Source organism: Rhipicephalus microplus, chromosome 1 (assembly GCF_043290135.1).
Source record: "Rhipicephalus microplus isolate Deutch F79 chromosome 1, USDA_Rmic, whole genome shotgun sequence".
NCBI classification, from domain to species: Eukaryota; Metazoa; Arthropoda; class Arachnida; order Ixodida; family Ixodidae; genus Rhipicephalus; species Rhipicephalus microplus.
Genome location: NC_134700.1, coordinates 209,704,272 through 209,717,856, shown reverse-complemented (window position 1 = coordinate 209,717,856; position 13,585 = coordinate 209,704,272). Strand labels below are relative to the sequence as shown.

Genomic DNA, 13,585 nt, shown 5'->3' with positions numbered 1-13,585 from the left:
GTTGAGCCCAGCAAGACGCCGTGAGGACCATGTGCACATACGTAGTTTCGTGTTGTGTGTGTACAGTAACAACTTGCATGTGCGTATTAAAAGACCTTTTCTGTTCCGCTTGGTACACTCTCCACCAGCATTGCATGTAATCTCAACGTAACAGCAACCACGCTAACTGTCACTAACACCGTGCTCAATGTTACCACGGTCGCAGAATGCTGACGCCGGTGAGTTTCACGCGGAACACGGACACAGTGGCAGGACGGTGCATCGGCCGCGTGGCGGAATGCAACCGTAGAAGGCGCATGACCGATCGTGTTGTCTGTACAGTTGCTGAATTAATGACGTGAAAGCACTCGCCCTTGTCAGTGCATCTAGCGCGCGTTCTCTCGTAGTTGCTTCGTTGTCGGCGAGCTGTTACTCCCTGTTATTACTCGGACGAAGAGATTTCGCTGAAGGTGTCCCGCTGGCTCAGAGTGATGAGCCCAGTTCCATTAGTTTCGGATCGTCACGACACACACGCTGCGCAGCCCACGTGCTTTCCGAGCCGGAGAGGGAGTCGTGCCTTCTGCTTCGCATTCGTATGCAAACAAGAGAGGAGAATTTGCCTAGTCAATATGGCCGACTTCCGGCTTCATTGCGGCTTCACAACAAGTGACGTCAGGGCCTCTCCTTACCTTTTCCTTCCTCCGTGACCACACACGATGCGTGCCGTCGCCACCTAGCGAGTGCAATGCTCGACACGTCAGCACACACAACTGCGAGTTAGACACTTGAATTGGAATAGAATTTTGTTGCTCACGATTGTTTCAGAAAGTCAGAAAGCTTGCATACACTGTGTGGACCCATCGCCATAGTCTAGTCTAGGTCTAAAAAGAGACCAGAAAGTTATATATTATCTAAAAAAGAATCTGGAAAGAAGCAGAACAGTACATGAGATACCCACACAGAGAGCAAAAATGTAAACTCTTACAAGACAGGTCAGAAAAATATGAAAGGCTTTTACTTACATACTAAAATTAAGACATCCATCACACTAAACATGACTGGTCATCAATAAATCAGAACATTATTCTAAATAGTGTTTTTCTAGTGTCTTAGTGAACTTTGAACACATTGCCGAATGGCCCACATTTGGTTGGCGAGCTATGAACAACACAGGGCATGCATCACAACACTTTGCCGAGGAAACGTCAGAATTAGTGCCTTCATTGTTTTCTTCGCATTCACAGGGACCATCTAATCGAAACGTGGGAGGCCAAGCTTGTCCTCGAGGGCCTGGAAAGCCAGCGACAACTCGTCGCCAGGACACAGAGGGCAGTCGAAGCCAGACAGTTCTTGGACTAGAGAGCCCTCCTACTTTAGGGTGATACTTGGCATCGCTCAGTACACTGTTTTCAAATAAAGGTTTATTTCTTTCTTTCTCTCCCAGGGCATGTGTTTTAGTGTGGCAGTCTCTGCACCTAAACTTTTGGAGGTACTGTTGTGAAAGATCTCAGGGCAGAAACAGTGATTTGCCAGGGTTTGGGTAAGGGTTGGTTGATATAGCTGCCATCAGCTTGTGCTCTGCCGAGCTATTGGGTGGTGTGCTCACAAGCTTTCCCATGGTCTAAACAATTGTCAGTTCCTGCTGCGGCGCTCAGATGGTTTTCAATGTGCCAGGTAATCTTTGTAGCATTTGAGGGGCTGTTCACAAGACCCAATTTTTGCACAGGACATCAAAATCAATTCATTCAGTGCTTTACCGGCATGATATATCAAATTCCTCTGACTTGTGGGCTCATTTACATTGGGCAGATAGCACAATTCTTAAACCACACACTAAGGGAGCACAAAAGCAATTTAACTGCTGATAATGGCTCACACTTGGCTGCACATAGCAAGGTTTGCAATTGTGTCAATATTTCACAGGACAGGCAGAAAAACAGCATGGCACACGACATAACCGAAGCGCTCTCCATTAAGAATGCTGGTGATGCCTGCGTCAGCTCTCCTGCAGTGGCCATGTCGCAAAGCAAGATTAGTTCTTTGGAGGTGGGCTAGCTATATGCAAGGTTGTAGCATCTTTGAGTGCTTTTTCTGATTACATGCTGTCACTATTATGTACTATTTTTTCGCACTGCAGGAAAATGTTAACATTGCTTAGCCAATATTATTTCCTATATTCGCTAGCTGTCAAGATTATGTCGTGGCAACTGGCGAGGTTTGAGTTTGCTTTTCTTTTGCACTCTTCTAATAAGCCTCTTAGTGGTAAGCATTGATTATGTGCTTCAAACTTTCTTTTATCTGCGTGAGCTCCTTCAATGTAATATGGGACCATACCCTAACTAGCCAAATCGTCGACCAGGCTACTGGCAGACAAATTTGAAACAACCAAATTTATATGCAGCATAAATCAGTCAATTAAATACATAATGCTAAACTGATAGAGAAATACGAACCTGGGCTTTCTGTTGTATCCTTGCAGATTCAGAGCACTCATTCCACACTGCTTCCCTTTAGTGACAGTTTGAGTTTGTAACAATATAATAAGTAACTATCATGTACCTTGTGGTTTTGCTTATGTTGGCAGAGGCTACATGAATAGAAATACACAAGGGTTAATAGTGAAAGAGAAGTTAGAACAAATGAAATAATTTTCCTTGCTGAAAAAGGACAATGTGAGCATTTGACACATGTTGATAAACCATTTTCCCAAGTAGGTCGATGTTCTATGGAAAACTAATAGAATAGTGCTGGCTGTATGACCTGTACTTTTCATGTCAGTAGAGTACAGACATAATTTTTTAAAATGCCAGACTAAATAAAAACTCCTGTGTCAAGAACGTCTAAAAAGAATATTATGATGGCTGCAAATGCATTAAATATATCAATAATAATGCTAGCCCACAAAAATACCTTCGATCTTAGATATCGAGTCTGGCTTCTCCATGATGTGTCATTGCAGTATGACGTCACCGGGAGACCTTAAATCGCGACGTACTAGCAGCAGATTCGTCGCTGCTCATGGGGCACCTCAATGAGGAAATTATTGTACAGTGACTGTTGGTGATTTTTGCTATTTAGGCTTCATGCACGACGCCGAGTTCGCAATCTCCGTGGACCTGTGTCGACTCGTCGGTATAATCTACATTGCGTTGGGGCTGGCTTGCTGATGCTCAGAGATGAAATTCAAAATGAAAGTAAAATATTTCATACTTGCTGTCAGACACAGTGTGGAGTGCGTTAACATTTCATACCAACGAATCGAAAAATGTCCCTTTCACAATTTCTCAAAATCGTGTCAACTCCTTTCATCTATGGCTGATTCCCAGTTCTTTTATTCAAGTTTAAAGGCACTGTCGAGTCTCTCTTCCAGCACATCGATGTTAAATTCCAATTATTTTTTTCACAGCACGAGCATGCTTTATTTTGCAGGTAAGAGCACCACTGGACAGTCTACATGCTGCGCTTGTTTTTTTGCAACGCTACAAATTCGTGAGAGGCCCTTTGAACAATAGTAATCTGCCTTGTACAAGCTACTTCGAAAACCTTGCACTCACTTCATTGCTCCCCCTCTCTCCTACACCAAGAATGCAATGTCTCATTGACGATGTGCATGCTGTTTTTGAGCAGGAAAGACAGGCACCATAGGAGAAACAAAAAAAATAGGCAATTAATAGGAGTGAGGTAAGTCCCAAATAATGCAGTCTCTTCTGAATGTGTATTGATAGCCACTTTGTGAAATCAACAGACCACAGTGCCTATAATGCTTCTCAAATGTTAATAATACCTGAGGGACTACAAAGAACTGACACTACTGGCACAGACATGAATTGCGTTGTAGAATGCCAGCGAATCGGAAGAAAACAAAGAGAACCTAGAGCACCCTTCTTAAGCTGCCGCAGTGGCTCAGTGGTTATGATGCTTGGCTGTTGGCTCAGAAGACATGAGTTCTATTCCTTCTTGTCACTTTGTTCCGATTGCACTTTTTTGTAGTGTCCTTCCAGTTTGTTGGCACTCTACCATGCCAATACTTAAGCAACTAAGACAATAAGCCATTCTAATGAACAGATGCGGGGTTTTCAGCGAAAGTTAAATTTATTCCCACTCTTTTTTTTTACAAATTATACAATTCCAGGAATGCACAAGAAAAGAAGTAAATTAAACCAACCAAAATCGTAACAGCACTTTAACATTGGAGAGCATGAGGAAGGGCATAAAAGAAAATGCAGGGAAAAAAAGAAAGCAATGAAGACGACAACTTTTCTTTTTGGGTTCACTCTTATGTAAGCAGTTGCCAATATCTCTTCGCAAAGTTCATTTGTGAGCTACATGATGAAAGCATGTTTCTTCATGTGTGCCACAATTATTGAGTTATGAAAGAGAAACTGTAAAAGAGGGACAATTGTGGAGAATATATATGCCCGTAAACAAGTTGTTTTAACAAGTGGCCATTTCACAATCTGGGACTCTTAATGCCCCACAATGTGCCAGACCATCATTAACCATATACACTGTGCACTCTACTTTAACCAAGGCCACATATAGCTTCTAGAAGAATGAAGCAAATCACCAGGTGATAGTGGCAAAACACTGAATTGCACGTCAAAGCAAGCAATGCATCTTTACCCTCAGCCATTCAATCCCAGCAGTTTCACGGGCTCACTTCACGGACACCTAAAGAACGTCTCACTTTGTCGCTGCCAAAATGGTATGTTTGTTGCACCGGCTTTGTGCCCTCAATAGTTTTCTTTGCAGTTCACTGGAGGACACTTGCTTGACTGTCACCACATTAAGGAGTGTTACTGCAACCTAAGTCAGCTCTACAGATCTGAACTGGCATCAAATTTAACTGGCCAGTGACTTCACTGGAAACAAAGAAAGAAAACAGTATGAGAACTATTGAGGCTGGATTGGGTTTCGCAGGAGAACAAAGATAAAGTGGTAAACAGTCTTTGATATATTCTCAAAATATGTGAACAATGCTGAAAGGCATCTGATGAAGACAGGAGCTTTCTGATACGACACTCAGGCAGAGCTGGAAACCGCCAACTTCTTGAGGTGCTCCATAAACACCTGCAAGCTGACATCGTCTGTGAGCACAGGAGAGCCACCGGCTTCCTGTTGACCCCAGTTGTAGGCGTTGTTATGTGTCACTGACGGATTGACCTTGGAAAGCAGGAACCGGGCTTGCGAGCCACCTTGGTCGCACACAATGTATCTGGGCATCGGGAACCGTGTCTGCAGGATCTCCTGCAAAGCCAGGCAATGAACAAAAACATACGAACAGATTCTTTCACAAATGTTCAATTTTTTTTTAATGCTAACAATTCACAGGTATGTCATATGCATACTGCCACCATTGATATGTTAAGTATACAGGATCACTTAAAAGACGAACACATTACTGGTAAAAAACTTTCAGACCATGATGGCTTCGAAGAAGCTATAGTACCGCATTTGCAACTGGAAAATATGCTTTGATAGTGGTAACAGTCACATTGTAGTTAATGCACTAATGCAGCAGCATTAAGGAGCTCGTGTTGCAAAATACGTGGCATCGGCAGTGCTATTCGTGAGCGAAAGTCCAATGGATGCAAAGAAGAAAAATCAGGGTTCAAGCTAGAATCAAACGGAGACAATCTGCGTGTTAGTAAAGTGCTCTAGAACAGAGCTACACAAGTGCTCGAAATGGCTTTGAAAAAAGACCCTATACAGACGACATTTTCACAGAGGTGTCACATTCGCAGATGTATTATTACAGAAGATAGCATAAAATCCCACCATGTGCAACACCATGTGAATTTCGCAACGAGTGGGTGCTTTAAAGTTGCCCACTTATTACACATGGCTGAGCCATAGTTTATCATAATTGTCATTAACCACAGTGTAAACAAAGTGTGCAGCTGTGTAGGTGTATCTAATGCCTTGGACACGTAGTGGGTACCTCGCTACTTTGATTGACATGTGTGGTTTAACGTCCCAAAACCACTATATGATTATGAGAGACGCCGTAGTGGAGGGCTTCGGAAATTTTGACCACCTGGGGTTCTTTAACGTGCACCCAAATCTGAGCACACGGGCCTACGACATTTCCGCCTCCATCGGAAATGCAGCCGCTGCAGCCGGGATTTGAACCCGCGACCTGCGAGTCAGCAGCCGAGTACCTTAGCCACTAGACCACCGCGGCGGGGCGCCTCCTCGCTACTTAGCAATGTGCTTAATTATGGCTTAGTGAGCACTGTAACTGTACATGCTGTAGGCAGTCTAGGAGAATTTACGACCGCTCAGACGTTTCTTTCACGGCACAGTTGAGGCATCACTGAGAAGCGAGAAGTGGCAGGCAAATGAGAAGGCGATGCAAATGAAGCCCAACAACGCTTTTCGCTCGATTCTTCATAATCACCATCAGCCTGACTACGCCCACTGCAGGATAAAGGCCTCTCTCATGTTCCGCCTGTCAACTCGGTCCTGTGCTTACTGCTGCCAATTTATATCCCCAAACTTCCTAATCTCATCTGCCCACCTAACTTTCTGTCTCCCCTTCACCCACTTGCCTTCTCTGGGAATCCAGTCAGTTACCCTTACCAACCAGCGGTTATCCTGCCTACGTGTTACGTGCCCGGCCCAAGTCCACTTTCTCTTCCCGATTTTCAACTATGATATCCTGAAAGGGACACTATAGGCAACTATTTGGACAACGTTGATTGTTGAAATAGTGATCCAGAAACTGCGTAGTGTTACTTTTGTGTCAATGAAGGGCTTAGTTTGAAATAAAATGAGGTTTTAGTGGTCCACATCGGGTTAGCGCACTTCAATTTACCCACCTCAAGAAGCGGACCGTTTCACGTCACTGTTGCTGTGCACAATGTTGCCCGGCTTTACTTCGCGGCCGCCGACACTAGTAGCAGCAGAACGAAAGCAGCGGCAGCTACAGCAGCAACAAGGGCCATAAATCAATTTCCTACCATTGGCTCCAAGATAGCAGACATGTTTTAGTTCAACTGGGCCTTGCTAGATGGCAGGACCTGTCCAGGTTAACGACGTGAAAATTGAATTTTTAAACCACTTGCGCCATTCTCAACAGTAATGGCTGGCGTTTCTTTTTCTCCCATGAATCAAACAGAAACAAAGAAGCAGCATTTCATTGCGTTTCTTGACAGATGGAAGGTTCTTTATATAGTGCAGCTAGATCAATTACTAGTGATTATGTGTAGACTGTTCGTCTGATGTCATCGGGACCATTTTGAGAATGTCCTACTGCGGTGCATGTATTATTGTACATTTCCCTTAATTTTTGGGTAAGCAAGGCACTGCTGTACATAATATTGGTATTTTAAATGTTGTCATACATTGAGCTCTCAATCTGACGTAAATTGTTATTTGACTTTAATGTTCCTTTAACCCCGGTCTGTTCCCTGGCCGACTATGCTCTCTTCTAGTCTCTTAAGGTTACACCTATCATTTTCCTTTCCATAGCTCGCTGCATTGTCGCAAATTTAAGGTGAACCCTTTTTGTAAGCGTCCAGGTTTCTGCTCCGTACTGGCCAGATGCAGTTGTTATATACCTTCCTCTTGAAGTATAGTGGCAATCTGCCAGTCATCATTTGAAAATGATTGCCGAATGTGCTTCATCTCATTCATACTTTTTCAGTTATTTCAATCTCAAGGTTCTGCACAGGGTTACTACCTGTCCTAAGTAGACATACTCTTTTACTACTTCAGGTGCACTGCTATCTATCTGCAAGTGCTGTTATCTTCCGAGCTCGTGGTACATTACTCCATTCTTAGAGCTCCACTCTTAAAAGGCTCCTAAACCATCCAGAGGTGAAAATTCAGTTGTGGTAGGGAAGTTGTCCACAAGTAAACCACAGAGGCGTGAGAACTTTTCGAACAGGGCCGTAATACTGAAGTTCAATGTGCTTGATTATGGAAACGTAGTGATCACTCCATTCACTCTTGCTTTCACTACCCTCCGGTGGTATCCTCTCCCAAAGACGTTTTGCTCTCTCGCTGAGTCCCCCTCCCAATCCCGCGCTGCATACGTTATCACCGACACACTGCTTGAAACACCGTCTGCTTTCAGTTGCCCCGACTCCATCCCTCTGTCAACTCCGTGCTTGTTGGCGAATCGCTGCTGCCATGCCGGCCTGTGCTGATACGAATCGTGCCGGTGTGGACCTTGTACTGTGGGTTGAAGTAGATGATTCGCAAGCGAGCACACACATGCGGGCAACACGAACAACAAGCAGCACAAACAGCTGCTAGCAGACTAGCTGGAAGCTGTAGGCTCTTGCTCAACCAATCACAGCATTAATGGTGCACGTCAGAGATTCAACATTTTGATGTCATGTGAAAGCCCGAAAGGCCCGGTAGAGGATGGGGGACTTGAAATTTGTGGCATGTCGGCGGCTTATCGGAATCGCTGATGGCATCAACATTCTATGCACGACATGTGTGTTTACTTGATATGTTTGAAAAATATTGGAGGTGGTTTAGGGGCTCTTAAAATGTGAAGCATAAGCATCACCCAAGTTTTTGCCTGAAGATACAGTGTGAAAAACCCTGATTCAATTCCCAGGCCACATAACTTTTCAATTTAACTTTCTTGTTTGTCCTTTCTTAAAGTGACTGTATTGACCTTTGCAGTCCACTGTCTAAATTATTTTTGTTGCACTTGAAATACTCAGTGAATGCTAGAATGTGTGCTGGCATAGACTGATGTATAGTACAAAAAAAAATAATTATTGCACTGCAGTGCTGAAGGGCTGTGTAGCATTGCTGCAACTCTTTTTTAGGAAAGCTCACAGGTTCTTGGGATACATAGTGACAAGCAGCAGTGTTGAAAGCGAGGGGCAACCACTTTAACAAACTTGAGAGCAGCTACCTCGTAGGTTGATAGCCAAACTGCTTAGTGATACGGATTGGCTACTCTCTCCAACACTTGGTCACCATAGCTTTTGACCTTGCCATACCTAGTATGATGCTAAATACAGTGACAGATCAGCATATGTAAGGGCATGAAAAGCACTTCAAGTGCTTGTCATTTACGTCACCACTTCCCTGTTGACTGTCTGAGGTCCAAGCGTGCTTTTAACAAATTTGCAACGTCCTGCTACTTCTGCTAAAAATTTATCCCCGTCGCAACTGTTGGCTCAGTTGTTATATGATTCACAATACAATTGGCCACAAAATACCTAAACTAGCACTCAGCAAACTTCAGCTTACTCATAGATTTCCCAAGATGCACAGTATGCGAGGAAGCTCTGCAGCCCATCTGCAATACTGCTATGTACAAACAATGTATCGACAAGCTACTATGTACGGACAAAAGCATGTCTGTGAATTTCACAGTGAAGTTATTCTACCTGAGACCCTTTTTATTGCACTTGTACTTTACACAAAACAATTTATGAGCATTGCAACTCATGCGATAAACCTGATGTTCATTCACAAATTATTCACGGTTTGGCCATTCTACTATGTCATGTACTGTACACTTGTTACTAGTGCAAGCAGTGTGAAGTGACTCGTCACAAAGATGGCTCTTTGCATCAATTTGATTGTAAATATGCCCTAATCTGCAATGTCTTCAATGAACTCGTTTAATAGCAGCCTAAAGGCCTCTAACGGAGAAGGATTATAATTACATTGTATTTATAACATGACAGTGTCATGCTCAATGTTAATGTGCAATTAGTGATGCATTAAATGCAATGCATGAAATGCAGTTTTGAAATTTGCAGTAGTAGCGAATAATACAAGACAGCAACAGAGTGATATGGTGCAGTAGCCAGACCTGTGCATCATCTTCGGGTGCCTGAAGCAGCTGCCGGAAGTTTTCATGTTCAGGAGAGTTCTGGTAGCCAGCCTTGCGCCACTGGGCAATGGTTTCACCATGGAAGATGACAATGTGGAAGAAGGTGTCCATGAGCAGGATCCTGTCGGGCTGGATGCTGCTCGTGTCAAGCAGCACAGGCTCAGGTGGTCCATTGAAGGAGTACGCGTACAAAATGGGCTGGATCATGATCAGTGACTGGGTCATGTCCTCACGGTTTAGCATATGTCGGTAGTATGAAGTTTCGTCAGGGCTGTTGTTGAATACCTGCAATGAACACATCAAAATAAATGCTTAGTACAAATGACTGGCATTAATATATGCAAGCAGTCTTCAAGGTGAAGAAAGACTTTCTTTTGAAAAATACCTCTCCGTGTCATCCCGAGAGCCCAGATACAACATTCACAAAAGCAATGTAGGAGTACAGCAATGTAGCTTCATTGCATGAGGCACTACACCACACTTCAACCTCGATAAAGAAGGCGTTCTGAGAGTATTTTCCATTAAATGTAACATTTCCAATTATAATGTTTCGAAATTATGTTTTAATATGGGGATTGAAAGTGACGTCATCTGCTTGGGGCGCCAGTGGTGTCCACTGCCATCTCTGTGGTCCATGGCAGCGCAGATGTTTCTTGGTGTGGAGCTTTATCAGTACTGCTAAAACGGCGAGCAATGAGAGGCTGTGTGCGTGACAGTGTGCATGACATTGCAGTGTGCACAGATGGAATTCGGTTGAGTGCCTACATGGAGACCACCAAGATGAACACACTACCGTTCTGACACTGGCATTATCAAGGTAGCCCCGCCCCCATGCAACCCTACCATTAGTGTTAAAAATTGATGCCCAGTTACCTAACTGTGCAAATAATTACAAGTTGCAAAATAGCATCATTGTGTGCCCATTTTATTCATATGTACTTCCTATTTTACGCTTTAAATTACTGGGCAGCACCACTTTCAAACTTTACTGCATTACAGTGAAAAATTTTTTCAAAATGTCCTTGCATTTACTGATATTGAGGAGCAGTCTCAAAAATAAAGATGCAACCGTACCATTAGGAGGTGCTCAGGATTTCAAATATACAGCAAAAAAATGTGAAGTAGACTTCCAGGGATAACATTGAGCAATGTAATTGATTACAGTTTCCAAAGAGTGTGATTAAATTATGAAACGCTGAATACAGCAATGACAACACAAGCAGTGTGACCTGCAATCAAGATGTGAAACCAAACAGTATTATATTTTTATAAGTATGGCCCTATGTGGAATTCACTACAGTTTCTATATAATTCAAAGTGCTCAAACGCTGCAGCTCTTATTACAGTTTGTCCATCTAATGAAGCATCTGATTACATAAAAAATGAAGTTAATTTGAGCAAGCATTACAAAAACTATTTGTTGGGTACAAGTTTGGCAGCAATGCAAGTAATTTGAAAAAAGAAATAAAAATCTTTTATGACTTTCATTACAGTACCTCCGCTGCGAATTTTCATCGCTAAATCCAGTAGGGTGCCCTTTAAAATCCCACAATTTTCATGAATGCCGAGCATAGAGGCAACTTGTTACTACCGTTACATGTAGTAAAAATACATTGACATGGTTTCTTACCTGTATGAACTGCGATCTACGAAGGTGAAACATAAACTGCGGGTACAGGGAGAAGTTTTCTGCATAACGGAAAGAACTTGGGTCATCCTTTGCATACTCGCCAAACTTTTGGCACAGCTTGATGAGAGTCCGGTCAATAAAGCGCAATACATCAGCTCCATCGTCCTCTCCTTGTGCTCTGAAGCATGCTAGACGTCCCATAAGAACTGCCGCAGCCTCTTGATCAAAGCCAGCAGAAATGTGGTGCAGGTTGGCCGACGCATCTGCCCAGTTTCTCGCTACGGTCGTTACTCTGACCCTCTTCTGACCGCTTGGATGTTGATACTGCGTGATGAACTGGAGGCATCCCCTGCCACCCTGAGGAATCGGTGCATTGTGCTGGTTCGCTACCTCGAGGAATACGCCCAGAGTTGTGCTGGGGCAGAGTGTGCACATCTTCCACTGACATGTGCCACCGAGACCAGTTTCTGTGTCCGAGACGCTGGAGCTCTTGACGTTCGTCGAGATACATGGCCCAATGGCTCCACTTATCTTCAACTCCCTCGACGCCTTAACCTCGAGCAGTGCATTAAAGCCCATGCGAAATTCTCCACGCGAGTCTTTCGAGAACACCCGCTGGAAGGTCTGCTTGAAGAGAGACGAGTTGAAAGAGTCCCCCATAACAATGTGGCCCCCCGTCATGTTGGGGCAGAACTTCATTTCGTGCAGGCCAGTCTGGTCAAGTGCACAGGAGTAGATGTCGACAGCGTGTCCGTTTATAGACGCCCTTTGAGCCAGGGCTTCGTAATGCTTGATGGCACGGCGCATGTGCTTGCAGTTGTCTTTCGAGATGTCGTGGTGCGAGCGGATGGTAATCTTGAGCTCGTCGCCGACGATCATCCCGGGCCCTTGGGTGCACGGACCGCCAGTGAAGAGCATGATACGCGCGCCCGTGTTCGGGTAACTGCACTCTAGCAGCCCGACGGCTATGGAGAGTGCCACACCCGTAGACCGAAGCGGACGCTTGCCCTGCGACACGGGCCAAGGATCGCGCTGCAGGCTGTCCAAGAGGTCGGACATGTTCATGTCGCACTTGTGCACCGGCTGCAGGAAGCGGCTCGCAGGCGGTATGGGCTGTGGGTGCTGCGGCTGTTGAGGGTGCTGAGGCATGCGAGGCTGCTGCGGCGCAACGCCCTGCGCTTGCTGGTTGAACTTGCCTACGCCCAGCATGTCCTGGATCTGCTTGGCCGTCAGGTCCTTGGTTCCGCGGAACACGTAGCTCTTCGCGCACCCGCCGCTTCCGAGTTCGTGCACTTGAACCATCTTGCCGAAAGTAATTAGCCCGATGAGTGCGTTGGCCGGAAGAAGTGACAGGGACATTTGCAGCGACTCCTTGAGCGCCGTCAGCTCGTCATCATCGATGCAGGTGTCTACAACGAACAGGAATATTGGCGGCACGCAGGCAGCCCGCATGATGGTGTACTCGATGGTCGAAAACTGCGGGATCAGCTCGGCCGGCTGGTGCTGCTCCGAGATGGATGCGTACTGGGGAGGAAACGGGTTCCTCTGGAAACAAAAGTTGCACACCCACAGTTTTGCGCGGTAGTCCACCTGACACAGAGGGTTGAGGATGGCACGGCACGTTTGCCGGGTGCACTGAACGGGATCATATTGGATCGGCGGAAGGTCCGGCCGCTCTTTGAGCGGCGTGAACAGGCAGCCAAGGGGAATCACCAGCCGGGTCGCCTCCAGCCGGCTCGACGGCCACACGTTCCAGCTGAACCTTATTCCGTCCCGGTCTTCGTTCTTCTGTATAAAGTCCTGATAGGTCTGGTAGGTCGCCATGTCGGCAATTTTTCCGACACCGCGGTGTGCCACGTAATTGGAAGGCACACGGATCGCGATTTCTCGAGGAAGAGAAGTGTCACGCAAATATTCGGGTGCTGCCCCCTGGGAACCGAAAACACGACCGCTAGCGTGGCCAGACCATCTACAACTTTCGCCAATAAACGTGAGTCAGTCGGCCAAAATAATATACGTTATTAATATCAAATAATACAAAATTAAGGCTTTAAAAAAGTAATCGTAATATTTTTGTAGTTACTTTAAGTTAAAACATGTTTATTTATTATCTTTGAAACTTTAACAGTGGACGCACGATGGCAGCACGTGCCCTAGGTCAC

At 45.0% G+C, this 13,585-nt stretch overlaps 1 protein-coding gene and 1 long non-coding RNA gene across 2 annotated transcripts; one reads left to right on the top strand and one right to left on the bottom strand.

Annotated features, from left to right (window-relative positions):
- Positions 1-596: 596 nt before the first annotated feature.
- LOC142804941 (uncharacterized) lies at positions 597-1,417 on the top strand. The gene is made up of 2 exons (XR_012894627.1): positions 597-971; positions 1,224-1,417. It is a non-coding gene; the product is annotated as an uncharacterized LOC142804941 (long non-coding RNA).
- A 2,635-nt stretch (positions 1,418-4,052) lies between these two features.
- On the bottom strand, positions 4,053-13,353 carry Sec23 (transport protein Sec23). The gene is made up of 3 exons (XM_075891152.1): positions 11,424-13,353; positions 9,773-10,078; positions 4,053-5,226 (listed from the first exon to the last, which is right to left on the bottom strand). Exons 1-3 carry the CDS (start codon positions 13,245-13,247, stop codon positions 5,002-5,004), a joined length of 2,355 nt encoding a protein of 784 aa, XP_075747267.1. The 5' UTR covers positions 13,248-13,353; the 3' UTR covers positions 4,053-5,001.
- Between the last annotated feature and the right edge of the window lie 232 nt (positions 13,354-13,585).

Coding starts and splice junctions, on each gene's coding strand:
- Sec23 (XM_075891152.1), bottom strand. CDS start 13,247: ATGGCGACCTACCAGACCTATCAGGACTTTATACAGAAGAACGAAGAC. Junction 10,079..11,423: donor GTAGATCGCAGTTCATACAG/GTAAGAAACCAT, acceptor TGTTCATTGCAG/GTATTCAACAACAGCCCTGA. Junction 5,227..9,772: donor CACCCGAAGATGATGCACAG/GTCTGGCTACTG, acceptor CTGGCTTTGCAG/GAGATCCTGCAGACACGGTT.